The sequence below is a fragment of the Ylistrum balloti genome, unplaced genomic scaffold (genome assembly GCF_031769215.1).
Source record: "Ylistrum balloti isolate Yb309-2 unplaced genomic scaffold, AGI_CSIRO_Ybal_v1 Utg371102, whole genome shotgun sequence".
NCBI lineage: Eukaryota > Metazoa > Mollusca > Bivalvia > Pectinida > Pectinidae > Ylistrum > Ylistrum balloti.
Window position 1 is genome coordinate 4954 of NW_026782607.1, and position 18484 is coordinate 23437.

An 18484-nucleotide genomic window follows, 5' to 3' on the forward strand; every position below is an offset into this window, starting at 1 on the left:
ATCAATGTAAAATATATATAAAAAGTAATATATATATATATATATATATGTATGTCATGGATTTGCATGTATGGAAGTTTAAAAATATGACACGTATTAAGCAGTATTAACGTGTAGTTCCTGCAATGTGATTTATTGAAAAACGTTGTGCCTGAGAAGCCGATTTACTTTCAAAAAACACCATTAGTTCCGAATGATTTGAAGTTTTCGATCAACCCAATGCAAAATATATGAAATTGACCGAGTATGATCTTGAATCTGAACAGAATGATTAATATCAATCCTAATACAAAAATCTGTAACAGATGGAATTGGGTTTTTAAAAAAATACAGAATTGAATATAGTAAATTGCAGTAAATATAAATACAAAAATAAAACCTCTTTCTGGTAAGGTATGACGAATATATGTTACATATACGAAATACATATACACAAGATAAAAATAGATAGAACACATCTCTTTGTATAGTCAAATAACACATCATCGTATAGAAATTATTGTCTTAATTATGGTATTATATTAAAAAGCTTAAATGTGATGTAACCAAGCAAACCTGATTTCATATTTTAAAAATCTAACGAAAGGACTACAGGCTAAGCATTTTTTTTAATTTCTGAGCAGATATAAGATTTCAAAACGTTTTGAGGTATTAGATTCTTAAGATTAAGATTTTTTTCACCCTGGATTCTCACTGACTAATGTTTTATGTGACCCTTACATTAAACAATGAAATAGCGACTGAAGTGTCTGTGTAAATGTGCATCGATAAATTAGTTTAAATCATTAAAGCTAAGTGTAATATTTCTTTGTGTGTATAATTAAAAGGTTAAAAAATGGTCTGATGCAAATGCTATCTAGGTAAATTATAGTCAACATTCACATTTAACACATAGCAAATTGCGAACATGGAAACATTGAAAACATATCTCTAAATATCATTTTGCCAATGTATGCAGTTAAACAATAGTGTAAGTGTCTGCATGTAAATAGTTAAGTCTTCAATACAAACTTATACTGAGAATACCATTTGTTACACATTTCATATAGCATGCACAACACAATAACAATGATATAATGATTTGAGAATATATATAAGTTTTTTATGTACAGCTTTATCGAAGTAACATAACGGTTTCACAACTGTTTACCATTAAGTATCCATAGTTATGAAGTATCTTTCTACTTCGGTTATAACCTCATCAAACGGAGACGTTATTAGGCGTTAACATCGTGTACATATTTTTGGAACTACCAACATATGTTCTCTTTTACAACAAGAAACCAGTAAAGTATATTGTCCCTTGAGATAACAAGGCGCTAATGTTCTGAGGCAAACAAGTGTTAAACATTTACCTACACTAATATACCACTTAGTTCTTAAGTAGTAGAACCTTTGACTAATACTTATGAATGCATATATTTCCACTTGCTCTTTTTGCGAAGTATCAATTCATGTGAATTGCAGTGGTATATAAGTAGTTGAAAAAAACTATTTACAAGTCGATAGTAAAAGTCTACACTTTTGTCAAATAAAGACGCATTTGCATTGCGGTAGTCGGTCGCTAGCTAGTTGTAGTATAATCTACTTGCTAATGAAAAAGAGTCGCACTCTATTGTACAATTACGACTTAGCTATGGGACTATTGCAGATTCTGTAGACTCATATCGAATTTTCCGTCTCCAGGTTTTATTCACTGTCACTCCGTGAATCTTCTTAGTTGATGTACACGTCGGTTGCCTCTAGATAATCATTCAAGAGGGCATAGCAGAAGTGATACTGCTCCTGTGAACGAATGACATTTCAAATTTATCTCACGGAACGCTACAATTGTCTTACCAAGTTCCAACTAAACGGGAAGAGTTATTGACATATTTTGACATTCTGATACCTTTACGGTCAATAAAAGCGTTTATGAGTTTTGGTAACAAGACCTCGTGTTGTAAACATTTTTTTTTCCAAATTTTTACTTACAAAACTGCTCAAAAACTCTGGTCGCCTGATAAGAAGTTGTCGTGCAGCCTGAAATACATCCACTTCCTCGTCCATTTTGATCTGGTCACGGGTGTTCGCCATAAGGCAAAATAGTCCACATTGGGTTGACCCGTCCCTGTCAAATTAAAAACAATCAAGTTAAAAAGATGTGAAACAAAATGTAACCATGCCGACGATCATCAGGTGACCATCGAGCATATGTGCTTCTGGTGATAAGCAATATTTGAACTTTGAATAATATGTAATCACTGGCAGTAAACCTATAAGAATACAGCTTTCGGCCAAAGGAGACGAACATTTTTATATAAGAAAGTCGTGCAATAAAAAATCTATAACTTACTTGCACATGACAACAACAGGTTTATTCCCACTTGACCGGCGTCTGCTTTCCACCTGTTCCAGAAGGTGAAGTATGGATTGTTTTGATGAAGGAAACTGTTTTTCTGTTGTCCACTCCTTCAACCGGAATATTCTCGAACTATGAGCTGCCTTTACATTCTGGAATTTCAAACAAGAATTATGCAATTTAACAATGCAAATTCTCACTAAAAGAGTTTTAACATGATAAACTTGGATATGTCATTTGTCTTAAAGATAAAGACTACCGATTAGGAAGAACGGGTTAAGACAAAGATATGCGTTACATTGGCGTTGCATCAGAATCTTAGTTCAGGTTGCGTGATAAATACACTCTCATGCTGACCAAGGGCACTGTAGCAGATTCACGTATCAGCTCAGAGATACAATAAGCAATACCTTTCTCTTTATTGAAACATCCATTACATCCACGTCATTAAACTCAGTTGGTGAGCCCGTTTGCTTTACGTTTAAATCACCAATATCAATGCCGATTTTGCCTTCCGGTATCCATTGTGCATCCTGTGAAAATTAACAATAAATATTATAGCACAAATATTTATAGAGACCGTGTAAACTAACGGAAAATATTAATACTCATTTTCCCCCACTCTGTACGCCCAGAAGCTAGGACCAAACCACATGGGTCTATTATTTGTTTTCGTGCTCGCAAATTCCGAAAGACTTTTTTCCATGAAATATGTAAAAGCAAGTTTTCGGTTTAAGGTAATTGAGGTTTACGTCCATCATACTTGAATCGTACCTGTCCGGGGTCCTTTTCGTTCCCGAGTATGACGATTGTGTCACACTGGTAGTCCATCACAAGGGTCCAGAGGTCAGCTCTGGTGTCCGTTAGGGGAAACTGAGTAACGATGTATCCTTGTCTGCACGTGTAAGACTAAAATATATATGTATGCATATAAGAAATCAAAAGTTTCACGCCAGGTGGTAGTTGGTGATCGTACCTGAATGTACTATCACCAACAGACAAGAACTTCACTAAAAAATACACAACAGAATCTACGTGATACTGGTAAAACGTGTATATACATGTAATTTTCAAAGCATACAAGATAAACGATGAGAACAAGAAGAAATCTTATAGACCTAACATTTAGTGATATGTTACCGTAATACATAAATGTCAGGAGTCAGAATACAGCTGGTTGAGAGGATTTCCTATCTACAATACATATACAAACCGATCTTTTATTTCATGGTATATGGTATCCTACCTGTGTTATGACAGCATTGATATAGTCATTCCGGTTAGAAGGATATGATTCGAGAAAAGCCCTGAATCTATCCGCTGGAAGTAAAGTTTATATCGTTCATAGTAAGCATCCGATCTTTGTATTAGCTTAAGCTTAAGTCTTCCAGAGCACATTAGAACGTAATCTTTCTTCTTATATTCTTTAAAAAAAATAAGTAATGGCATTGTTTCCTTAAACAAAAATTCTTTAAAAACGGTATAATTTTCTCTCTTAATTGTCATGTAAACTTAAATGTACCGAAGAATTCATCAAAAATATTTAAATATCAGTTACCCAACAGCATTTTAAATGCGTGCTTTTTAAATCAGTTCTCATTATATATACCTGCCAATATTCGCATCGTCCTGTTTTTCGCACCGTTTTCTGGAAGTGAAGAAGCCAAGAAGTCTTTTTCCAGCTTGTAATCGGGTTTGAGATCCAACATCAACTAAAACAAGTTTAACAATATATTGTTTGCATGTGACTTATGAATCGCATATATTTTTGTTGTTAAATACTAATTATGTTTTAAGCATGATGTCAATTTTCCGTGACTGTCGAACTCCGATGAAAATTTCGTTATATGATTGCAAATGAATTAGAAATAATAAGATTACATTCATATTTGTTATATTACCAAATTACCACAAAAACAATAACGCCTCTGCTGCAAGAATGGAATTTAATATGTAATTACTCAACCACACTCTGACCTTATCATACAGTAATTTTGTAATATGAGTTGTGGTGGACTTTGCATTGGCAAAGTTTTTTTTTATCTCCATTGATTTTTTCGTAAATAACTGTCTTAATTATTTTTTCTCAATTAATTTTTTTCCATAATGACGTCTTTAGGATTAAATATACTTTGAACTCATCCCTCAGCTTTGTCTGGTTTTGAGGTTGTCCCGTCAGCGAGAGAGCATGATACAGTGTAACAAACTCTGATTTCGATATAAGGGTATCTTGAAGATCAAAAGCTTCAGACAGGATTTCATGAAGAGCAATGTACTGTTCCTGTAAAAAGAAACGGAGGTTTCCTTTTTAAAATGCATTGGCGGTATTATAAATAATCTTGCTCATTATGTGTTGTGTTATGTATAGAAAATAGTGGACAAAAATAATCTATTGTTTGACCTACCACTGTTTGAACCATGTTCATTCTGTCCTTCCTCATCGTATCTACAAAATGTCGGATGTCGATGCGATCATACTTTTTACCGAAATCCAACAAAGCGTCAAGGGCAATGAACGTGCCTGTCCTTCCAATACCAGCACTAAAATATACAATTAAACTTTTCTGAAATGTCAGAAGTGTGTATGAATTGTACGTGCTCAGTTCTATCTCTACCTATTTTATAAAGAAAGTTTCTTGATATCAGATACGATATACATGTATATATGATATTGATATATACACATAAATTTGTATTGTACCTTACCTTGCTCTAGTGAAAATATTTGAAATGAGATGTTAGTAGCATGGAGTGGGAAATATATTTACAATACCACGAAAACATGGATGGAGATGTATTTGATATCTGCATCAAATCATAACCTAGATTTTTCAAAGTTAGTGTAATGTATTGTATACATAAAGTTCCTTTATTACCAGAAAATACTACCGAATTAGAATAGGTTTTGTCAAAATTCACTTGTTTTATATACTCAATGAAATGACCAATCATATAATCCTATGAACGCCCTCAATACCGATAGTGTACCTGCAGTGAATAACCATTTGGCCAGGAAGGTCAGTTCTCTGAAGTTTCACACGACGATGGAACAGAACAAGTTCTAACGTGTTCGGCGTCCCGTGGTCTGGCCATGTCGTGAAATGAAACTGTTGAATCTCTCTCTTTTCCTTTGACTGATTTGAAAGGAAATAAGTATTATATTTGAATTTATTTCGTTGTAATAATAAAAGAGTAAAGTATGCATATATACTAACATTCATACAAAACAATACATCATTCTAAAGTATAGTTATGATTGAACAAAAGCAAATACTGAACCGAAACCAAGGGTGAATATCGAAATAATATCATTCCATAACTAAGTATCTTTTATATCTTGATTAGAAGGTAGCTACATAATGTTTAGTTTTGCAGTCAAATCAATTTCATTGGGATACCTTTCGTTCGATGAGCGTGATATTCCTCACAACATGGGAAGCATAGTCTCGTTCCCTTTGGAGTGTTATGTCGAATGTTTTTGTTGTCATTGGATCCCCTTCGTCAGGCCAGTACTTGACACATTTTACCTAAATGAATTATGATTACTTCTATTGATACATATAGATGTCGTATTTGTTATTGTATATTCATCTTGATAACGGAATATGTAAGTTTGACGTTTGTAAAACAGCTCTATGAAGCATGAATTTGCTTTTATCTCATTCAATATTGTTGTTTACGCCGTGCTCTAGATTATTTTATCTTATCATATGATGCTACTGTGTTTACCTTCGAAGACATCTCAGCGATAATATGGAATTGAGGAAAATCTAAATTGACCGAAATAAATGTGTAGATTTTAAAAGTGTATTTGTTTCCTCTATCAATTTATGCAAAACTCATAGGATTTGAAATACCATTTTATAATTAGTATTTCAACAAACATCGAAGACTAAGATATTTAATGAAAGAATGCATATATGGCTGTAATTACCTTTATACCTTCTACTAAATTTGTAAGCATCACTATCTTTCCAGAGTTAAGAATCCAGATCATTCTCCAAAAGTCATCGGTCGATGACCGTATGGGTCCTATGATAAAGTAAAATGAAGATTCATAATAATGAGCCCTGATATTACGAATATGGTTAACTTATATTAGTTTAACTATTAATGACAGAATAATCTGAGTTTGATTGCTGAGTGCATCGCCCTATGAACAGCAAGGGTAATTGCGAAGCGGGTCCTCTTTTACTAATTGATGGCTATGTCACTAAATTGAATGCAGGAGACTGCCGATGGTCTTTCAACTTGATTCAGGGGAAGTTACTTATCCATGGACTTAAGTACGAAAGCACAACACGACCCGTGATTTCAGCGTCCTGAAAAACACAACCTCTCTGGAAGGTTTCGAACCACAACTGGTCACTCTTATGAGCTATTACGATTACGACCTCTGTCATCTAAGATACTTGTAGTTACCTTGGGTTGCAACATAGACTTGTCTTTCTTCTACGCTCTGGAAATTAACACAATATTTGATTATATAATAAAAGAAACATAATATCTGATCGTATTAAAAGTACCTTGCGGAAAAAAAGTTTAAAATATGAAAATCCCTAGAATAGTTCAAATATATACAGAAAAAGTAATTATCTAACTAATTATAACAAAAAAGAAGGATAAGGCATGCAAAGCTGTAAACACGTATCGGTTCCCATAAAATCGATAACTGAAATCAGTTTGCATAGTTGATACCTACGTCTATGTAGTTGGCGTTTATATAGTCTGATCCTTTTTCGCCTAGACGGTCGTCAAGTATAACTCTTGAATGGTCATCTGGACATTATATAAAATATAGATAAGTGTGTGAGTTTATACTTGATCGATGAATGGTCAAATACTATCAGTACTATCGTAAAGAAAGGTAGAAATTTCCTATTGTGAATTAAACCATAAACATTCATAGATGAATGACTGTATATGAGAAAGTAATTTAGATGACTACTTACACGGAAATATGGATTTGAATCTATTTTTAGACTTATTCTGTTCCGCAATCGTGTGTGGATGAATGGCTCCTAATGGGAATTTCTGTGAAAATAAAATGTTTAAAAAACATCTTTCAGGATAATTTTGATAAATTAAGTAAAAATGCTTTTCTGCATAAATCAATATTAGTATACACACTCTTCTTCATTTCTTACAAATCTAGGAAACGATTATGATTTTACGTTAATGACATGGAACACGGCGGAATTACTTTATCTTTTTATATGTATTTTTCATAAGAAAAATTTCAAAAGAATTTACACAAATCCTATTAGGCAATTTCAAGAAAAAACTAGTTTGTTTATCAATAATATACCACAATGATGTGAAGTTTTTAACAACACATTTTTTCAATAAAACAGGACCAGTTCCTGTCTAAAGCACCGACAGTGCAGTAACGTTTAATTACTATTCATAAAAACACGATGATATACAGCTTTGTATAAAATGTGTTATTACTTCAAATTCCGAAATGAATTTCTTTTCTTCATTTGCCATTTTTTCAGCAATCAATGACTTGAGCCTACTGACAGGAAAACCAATTGGTCCTTCATTGTAGTAAACATTCTCTAGGTTTTCTGGCTTTTCTTGTACATTTCTGTTGGCAATGTTGACATATACTTGTCCTTTCGTTTCATCTGAAATGGAATCAAGTTATATATATTTAGCAAAACATCGAAATCGGCCCAACACGTCAATGTGAAATATCAACTTTTCATACTGATTCTTCACATGAACAAATTAATTTCTACCACACCCACCCAAAACCCTATAAGAAAATATGCAATATAATACTTGACGGTAGAACGATGGTTTTATACCTGAATGCCTGTTTGAGTTGTTTGACGATTGTGCCTTTTCGTATAGTACTGGAGGCGCTGGTGTGCTTTCTCTGGACAAGGCCGATCTTCTTCTGAATGAAAGAAAAACATATTAACTGTGAAATCAGCCTTTGAGGACTCAGAACGGCTTTTGGATATTGATATTTTATGTTTTGCTTTATATCTATAACTTCTAACATTTAAAATATTCATATACTAAATGCATAAAGCATCATGCCGATTAATTTGAATGAATGAAAGTGCATGAAAATATATACAAGTGTTAATTCCTATGTTTATATATTTTTTATAGTATATGTATTTAATTGTACATGCTCCGTTCACCAAATGAACACTTGCTTGGCACTATTTACCGTTTGACTAAACACACTGTTACTATGATCACAACAATCAGCAGAACAACAGCTGCTCCTCCTCCAGCGTACGTTCCTATATTACCGCCTTCATCTCCCGACTGTCTGGCTTCTACAATAAGAAAATTAATGAGGAAACAGTTGTGATGGCCACCATAAGTAACATTTGTAACTGACATACATTTCCATATATAGCAATAAGAGTTGTAAGAAATTAACTTAAGGGATCCATTGAACGTATCAGCTAATATTGTCCCTAGTTAGTAATGTGTATATATAGTTTTAACCTACAATTTAAAATAATACCTTTGACATCACAACGCTGACCGGTCCAACCCGTCAGACATGATTTCTCACAAAATCCTGTTGCCATATCACAGCGTGGTGCTTCACAGTTACCACAAACCATCGAACACGAAGTATTGTAATAACCATCGATACAAGCTGAAACGAATTAGTGAATGATGTCCCGAGATATATATATGTATGCATATATGTCATATTGGCATACTCAAACACACGAAATTCGACAGATACTGATTTCATCCAAAGCTTCAAGACTTTTTCTTATTAACACCACCAGACTGAAATTACTTTCGATATGTTTATTTCAAGTGATACTTTATAGGTTTACATTGAGTAAGAACAAATAACTAACTGATGTAAAATAAGATTAAAAAGCAAAACAAAGAAATGACTACTTAAACACTGTCCTCCATCTTGGGCACAGGTCGTACAGTGATCTGAACAAGGCAAACTACAGTTGTCTCCATATGTACCGTTAGCACATCCAGCTGATATGTAAAATGAAATTCACTTTATTACAGAACACATTGAAATGAAATAACATGTGAACACTGCTGTATATATCATGATAAAAAGCAAAGGTGATTTTCATCAGCTATGAACATATTTACTTCTATTTCACAAATATGATAACGATTTTACTGATATTGATAGTACATATAATACCTTGACTATATTGAAACGATCGTCCAACAAGATTTACTGTTATTGTAATTTTACATGTATCATGTGTATTTCAGTTTCTGTTAACTATCATACTGACGGTAAGTAATATATTACCTGTACAGCGACCACTGAAATTGCAATCTGTCTCCAAACAATTTTCCGAACACGGGGAGCAAGATGGACCAAAATGACCAAATTTACAATCTGAAATATTAAGACTTTACATTAAGCATATGCAATGATTCAGAAAGAGCTAAAAAAATCGTGGAAAATAAACTATACAACGTAATTGGCATCCGATGATGGTTTTCCTATGATTTTTTTTAAATAATGAAAGTCATCTTATGGAATAACGTTATTCAATTAAATTAAATGTCGGGTTATATATACATGAAAAAATGCAACCTTATACATGTCTGGTTTTATGCAGCAACACGTTATAGCATTTTATTTCATATACGTCAGTGAAGCATTTTCCCCTTACCTCTTTACCAACTAGGGGTCCCTATTATGTTCAAGGGTTTTTTTTATCGTCAGCTGGTTGGATGATATTTCAATACTTAATCACCAGACAAAAATCAGCGACGGCATATTTTTTAGTAGTCGGAGCACAAAATTATCATTAATTTTTGCTTTTTCGTGGTGTATCATTTGACTAGGTTGCGTTTTCCATAATTTTGTTTCCTATTATTGCCATCCTATGATGGTTTTCTTATGATATTTTGATAATAAAAGTCAGATTACTTATTCAGTTCAATTAATGTGCGGCATGCCTAGGTAATACTAACGAGAAAATAAGTTTATCAGAAGTAAAATTTGAAGGGTTAATCCTTGCTTAACTTGGTCTTATCGTGTTGAATGTGGGGTTAAATAGTTTTGGTACAAGGACAACATAGACTTTTTAAGTAGAAATATAGGAATTTATCAAACTAACAAAGACATATCATCCATAGTGATACAAGGTTTCCAGTGATTGTATATGTTTTGTAGTTTTTACAGACTAACTTTCTAGTCATTGCATTTCAATTCGCCGATTTTTCTGTTTGAACGCGGACAAAGAGAAGATTCAATAAATAAATTTTCCGTCAAATCTTTCCCGTGTATATTTCGAGTTATCTCTAATTTGGTATATAAAGCATTTTTTGTAAGCGATTCTTACCAGGTAACAGCATAAATGGTATAATATCTCATGCAGAGGCAAATTTTCTTGTCAAATATAGCGTCGAACTACTAGACATCAAATAACATGCTAATATTTCCCGAACTATTTTAAAGCTAGTCATACTCGTGAAATGTATATGAAATTAAACTGGAAACCAATAAAAGGCAGCTAAACACTTAGCTTAACTCATGCATCCAGATCATGATTTTTGTTTATTTTTAACTTCGTTTTCATCTACATCAAGTAGGCATTGGGTTTTACGTTTTTCCTCCCTTGCAATTTCCTGAAGTACATAAGTAGTTAGTTTCCCCTGGGAAAGGAAGGAAAGTTTGAAATTCACGATTCTAAGTCTTTCCCACCTACTTCCACCCAAGATTTCAGTCCTCCGTTTTTTTTTTTTTTTTACATATTTCATTATTCGGGCGGAGTTTGGCAATTACTATTCAAGCTTTTCATTAGTGATACTTTTACATATTTCTAACAAATCATGTATTTGTTTTTCCCATTTTCATATTGATAATGCCATGGTGTATATTTCATGTGTGTCAACATTGTCTTCGAATTAATGTGTTTGCATTGAACGTTCCCATACGCTGACCATATTCATTTACATCATTCTATTTGTTTATGTGACAAGATGGAGGATAAATATATGTAAACATCCTCTATATACTGAAACAATATCAGACACAGCGCTCCCTACACAGTTTTAAGATGTGATTTCATTCAATCTGCCTCAAGAACATTGTTGAAATTGTTCATGGGTATTCTTCTCTGTGGTGTACACTTCATTAATAGTACTCCCTTTCGTGACTCAGATTAATCATTCTCTTATTCAAAATGCTTCTTATTTCAATAGCTGCACGCGAATAACTCGATTTTGAATTCAACAATTGAATTGCTCATACAAAAATATCTAAAGCTAAGAAAGGTATGAAAGAAAGGCCAATAACCCTTAACGGTTACCTGACTGTTAAGATTGTTTTCACTTGTGGAACTTGAGAAGAAGATATTTTTAATAGACGTTGTTCAGGGAAACTATAATTGCGTGGTCATGTTGGAAGATGACTGTAATGTCTACCATATTGAAATTTCGGCGGGACCAAATTATATCCACATTTTGTCGGTTTCCTTTCCAAAATCCGCAAACATATTTTAAGCTTAATGGCATCAGTGGGATTTGAGAAGTGTTTCAAGACGCAGCAAAACTGTATTTCGGCCGGACCCAAAAATTAAAACGCTTGGTCAGGAACATCTCAGAATTATTTCAGGCAAGTTTTAGCAAAATCACATGGAGGGAATTTCAGGAGGCGTTTAAAATGTGAAAAAGTTTACGTATGGCGGACGGTACATGACGACGGGTGAGATATGATGCCTGAAGGTCATCATGACCTTTCGGTTCAGATAACTGGAAAAAGGATAAACTGCTTTGGATAGATTTTTCTCGATTTAGAATTGTCAAATGTTCTTTCCGAAACTATTTGGTAATATCAGAAAAAATATAATTTTAATGAGTGTACTACAGACCAGAACACTTTCCGTTTGTCTTGTTACATGTGCTATCGCCACAGCTGTATGGACATTTCTTAAGGCACCATGAGCCGTATCTGCCTTCTGGACATTCTACAAATATATAAGACATTTCTGATGACAAAATTATCAAATGGTCATTGTTCAGAAATAGTATCGTTTCGTTACGTTGTCAGTGGAAAGGTTATGATACAACTTGTAGAGAATTGACTCTGATTAATATGGATAATTAACAATATCAGAAATACTTAGGAATATTAAAATTCATTACAAAAATAGCAAGAAATAAATAAGTTTGTTATCTTAATAGCAATAAATTGATAGGAATCTGTGTAAAAATCAAAATATTACCAAAACAAAATCGTGAACTACTTATTGAGCGATTTGAGATGGCTTAAAGGGCCAATTTCAGTCAAATTCAATTTTCATCAAAGATTTCGTGATAGATATTAAATGCGAACAGAAAAAGTTTCGCAAGATGTTTATATCGAAAACATGGAACAAAGAATACATGGCTGAACAGTGATACATACGAGGCAAGCTAAAGTATTCATAACAAAAGATTCATAAATCACATGTGTAATGGGAACGACTTTTATCACATTAACAATTGGGTTCACAATTTGTTTTGTTTTTTGTTTGTTTGGTTGTTTTTTTTTTTTTTTTTTTTTTTTTGTTTTTTTTTTTTTCGTTTTTGTTGGTTTTCCCTTTTTTTCATTTACGGTGATGTCTAAATGCAAACTTCGAGGATATGATAACATATCATTACCATTTCTATACATCACAATTAATCCTATAACAGGAGTCAATATTTAAATATTGCAAAGTCTCCAAATACTATGACAGTCATGTAAAACATTGTAAAAGATTTGAAGATAAATGGGGTTTTTATTCCATGTGAAAAGTTGTAAATCATTCAAAGGTGCAATACAAAATTGTATGGTTTTTGTTTTTAAGTAAAATATTATTACAGTTTTATCAATTTGTCTTTTGCTACCATAAAAAGATATGTCCAACTTATTTCTATACATACTTGTACATTCACTATTATCCTGGTCACAGCCATAAGGGTCACAGGAGGTCCTGCATTGATGTAAACATTTAGATCCGTAGTAACCCTGTTTACATGCTGTATAAAATATAAATAGTGGTACTTTTTAATAACATATCATATCAATGTCATACTCTTTTCTATATTCCAGTATATCTCAAGAATTATTATAGGAGCATTACGTAGTCGAAACTATTTATACTAAATTATGAAAATAAAACCAATGGAAAAAGTGTATTTCCGAAAGTAGAAGAACCTAAACATCTGCTGGAAGTATATTGTATGTATTAGAACAGTTTGATATTATTCATATATTGACACATTTTATGATATACCAAAATTTAATACTGTCGATGCATTGTATGATACAGCATGTTTTAATACTGCTGATATAGTGTATGATATAACACTGTTTTGTACTATTGATATAGTGTATGATATATTAAAGTTTTGCACTGTTGATATATTGAATGGTATAGCACAGTTTCATACTGTATGGTATAACACAGTTTAAAATTGTTGATATATTATTTGGTATAGCACAGTTTAATACTGTTGATATATTGTACGGTATAGCACAGTTTAATACTGTTGATATATTGTATGGTATAGCACAGTTTCATACTGTTGATATATTGTATGGTATAGCACAGTTTAATACTGTTGATATATTGTATGGTATAGCACAGTTTAATACTGTTGATATATTGTATGGTATAGCACAGTTTAATACTGTTGATATATTGTATGGTATAGCACAGTTTAATACTGTTGATATATTGTATGGTATAGCACAGTTTAATACTGTTGATATATATATTGTTTAATACTGTTGATATATTGGATATATAGCACAGTTTAATACTGTTGATATATTGTATGGTATAGCACAGTTTAATACTGTTGATATATTGTATGGTATAGCACAGTTTAATACTGTTGATATATTGTATGGTATAGCACAGTTTAATACTGTTGATATATTGTATGGTATAGCACAGTTTAATACTGTTGATATATTGTATGGTATAGCAGTTTAATACTGTTGATATATTGTATGGTATAGCACAGTTTAATACTGTTGTTATATTGTATGGTATAGCACAGTTTAATACTGTTGATATATTGTATGGTATAGCACAGTTTAATACTGTTGATATATTGTATGGTATAGCACAGTTTAATACTGTTGATATATTGAATGGTATAGCACAGTTTAATACTGTTGATATATTGTATGGTATAGCACAGTTTAATACTGTTGATATATTGTATGGTATAGCACAGTTTAATACTGTTGGTATTTTTTTATTTCTAAAGCACAATTAAACTCTGTTAGAAGATTTAACTAAACATCTGCCGGAAGTATACAACTGTACAAAAAAAATCTCGGTATTATATTGTTAACAAAGTACTGATATAATGTTTCATTACTTACAAATTATTCGTTCAAATTTGTTACTATACCAACCTGTACAATGTCCATTAGACTTCTGACAGACGTTAGCTTCACATTGGGTCGGGCATGAAAATTCACATTGTAGTCCGTATAAACCTTGTTTACAAGCTGTATAGAACAAAAATAACATAGTAAGTTTTGTAGGATTATTTCCGCTGAATCAGGTAATATATTATATGATATAGCACAATTTAATACTGTTGGTATTTTTTGTATTTTTAAAGCACAATTAAACTCTGTTAGAAGATTTAACTAAACATCTGCCGGAAGTATACAACTGTACAAAAAACCTCGGTATGATAATGTTAACAAAGTACTGATATAATGTTTCATTACTAACAAAACATTCTTTCAAATTTGTTACTATACCAACCTGTACAATATCCATTAGACTTCTGACAGACGTTAGATTCACATTGGGTCGGGCATTGAATTTCACATTGTGGTCCGTAGAAACCTTGTTTACAAGCTGTATAGAGTAAAAATAACATAGTAAGATTTCTATGATTATTTCCGCTGAATCCAGATCCCCATTTTCCCCATTATGATGATTCCTGTTATTTACAGACATGGCGAGTTCTCAAAATCGCATGAGTCCAACAGGAAAAGCATAAGCCCAGGACTCAAATATCTGAGACTCAAAAATCACTTACAACGCTAAATTTTTATAACCTCACTTATCAATGTCACGTACATATTGACAGTATATTTTATGTTAGATTACAATTATTTTTCTCATTTTTAGTCAATTGTTTGTATGAAGTATATCCAGAAAGTTAAAAAAGTATATGTGTGTAAAATGTGATACAAACTACGGTTTCAAAAGAAAAGTTTAAGTATATTGTCTACTTTTAATTTGAGCGCCTCTATCTATTTTCCGTCTATGTCAGAAAAGATTGAATTTAATCACTGATAGGAGTATACAATAAAACTCGGTATGACGTTGATATCACAGTACTGATTTAACGGTTCATTACTAATAAATTGTACAAAACTGTACATTAGCCTTCTGACAGACATTAGATTCACATCGTGTTCCGTAGAAACCTTGTTTACAAGCTGTATAGAGCAAAAATAACATAGTAAGTTTTGTAGGATCATTCCAGGGGGATGATATTGATAGTATATTGTATGTATTAGCACAGTTTGATATTATTCATATATTGAAATAGTTCATGATATTCCAAAATTTAATATTGTCGATGCATTGTATGATACAGCACATTTTAATACTGTTGATATAGTGTATGATATAACACAGTTTTGTATTGTTGATATAGTGTATGATATATTACATTTTGCACAGTTGATATATAAACTGTATGATACAGCACAGTTTAATAATGTTGATATATTGTATGGTACAGCACAGTTTAATAATGTTAATATATTGTATAGTACAGCACAGTTTAAAACTGTTGATATATTGTATTATACAGCACAGTTTAATAATGTTGATATATTGTATGGTACAGCACAGTTTAATTATGTTGACATATTGTATAATATAGCACAGTTTGATACTTTTGATGTATTACATGATATAGCACAGTTTGATACTGTTTATGTGTTGTATTTTATAGCACAATTAAATCATATATGTTGTAATACCATGCGGATCCCCACTGGGCTCTTTTTACAGTCCAGGGGTGAAATTACAGCCAATTGAATTACAATTTGATTACGAATTTTTTCGACGATTTTGAATAAACCGCTTTAAACTCTCGTATGTACGAGAGAACAACGGTCATCTTTCTTCCTAAACTATACACATGTGTAACATCAGTAGTGATGGTAGATACAATTATTAAAGCAGCCCACATATAGTTTCAATGGTAATGGATGAAGTAGGTTTTTAAAGAAATCTTAAAGAAAATTAAATTCCTTTCTTTGGTTCAGGATGAAATTCTATTTGTTAAGATATTATAAATAGAAATTCGACTTCAGCATGTTATATCCAGTTAGTTATTTTTACAAGTGTATGTAGATACTGGTCCAAAAGATTGACCCTTGGTCTATTGGTTTTGAGGTCATTTCAGGGCATGTTGTATTAACTTAACTATTCATTCACTTTTAAAAAAACACACACATTAATTCATTCTTGAAACAGAAGTTGTCAGTCACATTTGAAGAGCAATATACTATGACAAACTACAAATGTAACATGCCAAAGACTTTGGGACAATTTGCTTGGTTATCTTCCAATGAATAATCTCGGTCATTTCGAGCACAGGTGGCATCATCATTCAGCTACATTTGGGTGACTTCCCACTCACTCAACTCAATTTGGAAAAAAAACATCTCGGCAAAATATAATTAAAACTGGCTTGCTAGTTTAGCGGAGGATGTCAAAAGTACATTTTAAGCAACTAGAATAAACTTTATAGCTATTTGAGTGACTTCTCATTCACTAAACGCGCGTTTTCCAAAGCCATTTGGAAAATATCTTCGCAAAAACTGACCTGTTGGTTTAGCGGAAGATGTCCAAAGTGTACTTCTGTAGAAACCGTAATAAACTTTAGTAACCGTTCGGGGGAAACAACGCTGAATGTTACAATTTTGGTAAGGCTATTTTACAAAAGTGGAAATAATTCAGCGATGATTTCTAGTTTTTGAGAAGAAGAATTGAAAATGATGACTATATTGAATATATGATGAATATGAAGGACCTTTCCTCAGTCTTCCGAGGGTCCAACCCCGTAAATTTCACAAATTAGAACTGTCTTGCCCCTAGAGTGTTTATGGTTAAATGTAATTGAAGTTTCCTAGCTGGTTTAGCAGGGGATTACGCAAATACAGTTTCCTAAATAAAGCTATATTAAACTGCATCCCTTCCCAGGGGCACCTGTATGCAGGACAGTTAAAAAACTTCACATTCTTCGTAAAAACCCCTGTAGGGTTTGAAAACTCCAGAAGAATGTCAATTCTGGCAGTTCTAGCTGTTGAGAAGAAGTTTTTAAAATCATAAATATTTACACCACTTTGAAGACTTTGGGGCAAGATCAATAAATTTCACAATTTTGAAGCGCCTCTCCTAAGGATACTTGTGGCCGAAAATGATGTAAAATTGTCCCATCAATTTTATCTTTTTTACGGAGATGTCGAAAACATGAACATGTTTGCGCACGACGGACGCCGACGGACGGAACTCTATGGCAATAAGTCATCTGACCCAAAGGGTCATGATGACTCAAACCATATTCCAAAGATTATACGAAGCCATCGCCAGTATTCTACGGTAGTCTCGTTGCGTTCTTTCAACTAATAAAATCGAACAATTTGAATGTACTGAATACAGTATAGTGTAACAATTACATTTTAATTATAGTATGAAACATGGTAACGATATTCGTTTTTATGATAGTATAGCTTTGTTCGAAATCACACTCCATAGTATGTCAGTGTCCTAAAAGACACATGTCACAATAGCAATGATATTGGAATGCAAATTTTAATTGACAACAGAATAATAATGAAAATGACTTATTACAATGTGACCAGAAGATACTATCATTGGAGTTAGTCCTTCAGTATTTCTTACGACGCGATCTATATTACAAATATTTTCTTGCAAACTACATGTATGACAGCTTTATATTTCCGCGTACATTTTCTAAACATCCGAGATATCGTTGTATGCTTACCAATACATTGTCCAGAACTGTCACATCCGCCAGCACAATAATCTGGGCAGGGTTGACAGAATGTTTCCCTGTGTGATGGGTATGTGTTATCACCACAGTCTTGCATCATGTCGAAAAATAAAACAAGAATATACACGG

The 18484-nt window shown here is 32.7% G+C and overlaps 1 protein-coding gene across 1 annotated transcript; it reads right to left on the bottom strand.

The window, feature by feature from the left end:
- Window positions 1-462: 462 nt before the first annotated feature.
- Window positions 463-18484, bottom strand: LOC132560688 (receptor-type tyrosine-protein phosphatase alpha-like). Its single transcript, XM_060225356.1, has 25 exons — window positions 18347-18484; window positions 15076-15171; window positions 13226-13321; window positions 12190-12285; window positions 9615-9704; window positions 9230-9322; window positions 8835-8972; window positions 8529-8640; window positions 8155-8246; window positions 7793-7971; window positions 7294-7375; window positions 7044-7120; window positions 6764-6800; window positions 6276-6373; window positions 5740-5868; window positions 5330-5475; window positions 4747-4882; window positions 4473-4622; window positions 3951-4053; window positions 3588-3661; window positions 3116-3250; window positions 2752-2874; window positions 2336-2493; window positions 1975-2110; window positions 463-1785 (listed from the first exon to the last, which is right to left on the bottom strand). Exons 1-25 carry the CDS (start codon window positions 18453-18455, stop codon window positions 1717-1719), a joined length of 2754 nt encoding a protein of 917 aa, XP_060081339.1. The 5' UTR covers window positions 18456-18484; the 3' UTR covers window positions 463-1716.

Bases quoted from the DNA above. Each gene is read 5' to 3' on its own strand.
- LOC132560688 (XM_060225356.1), bottom strand. From the start codon at position 18,455: ATGATGCAAGACTGTGGTGATAACACATACCCATCACACAGGGAAACA. The intron at 15,172-18,346 runs GTAAGCATACAA...TACTCTATACAG, and splicing joins CAGTTCTGGACAATGTATTG to CTTGTAAACAAGGTTTCTAC. The intron at 5,476-5,739 runs GTATCCCAATGA...CTTTCAAATCAG, and splicing joins TCACGCTCATCGAACGAAAG to TCAAAGGAAAAGAGAGAGAT.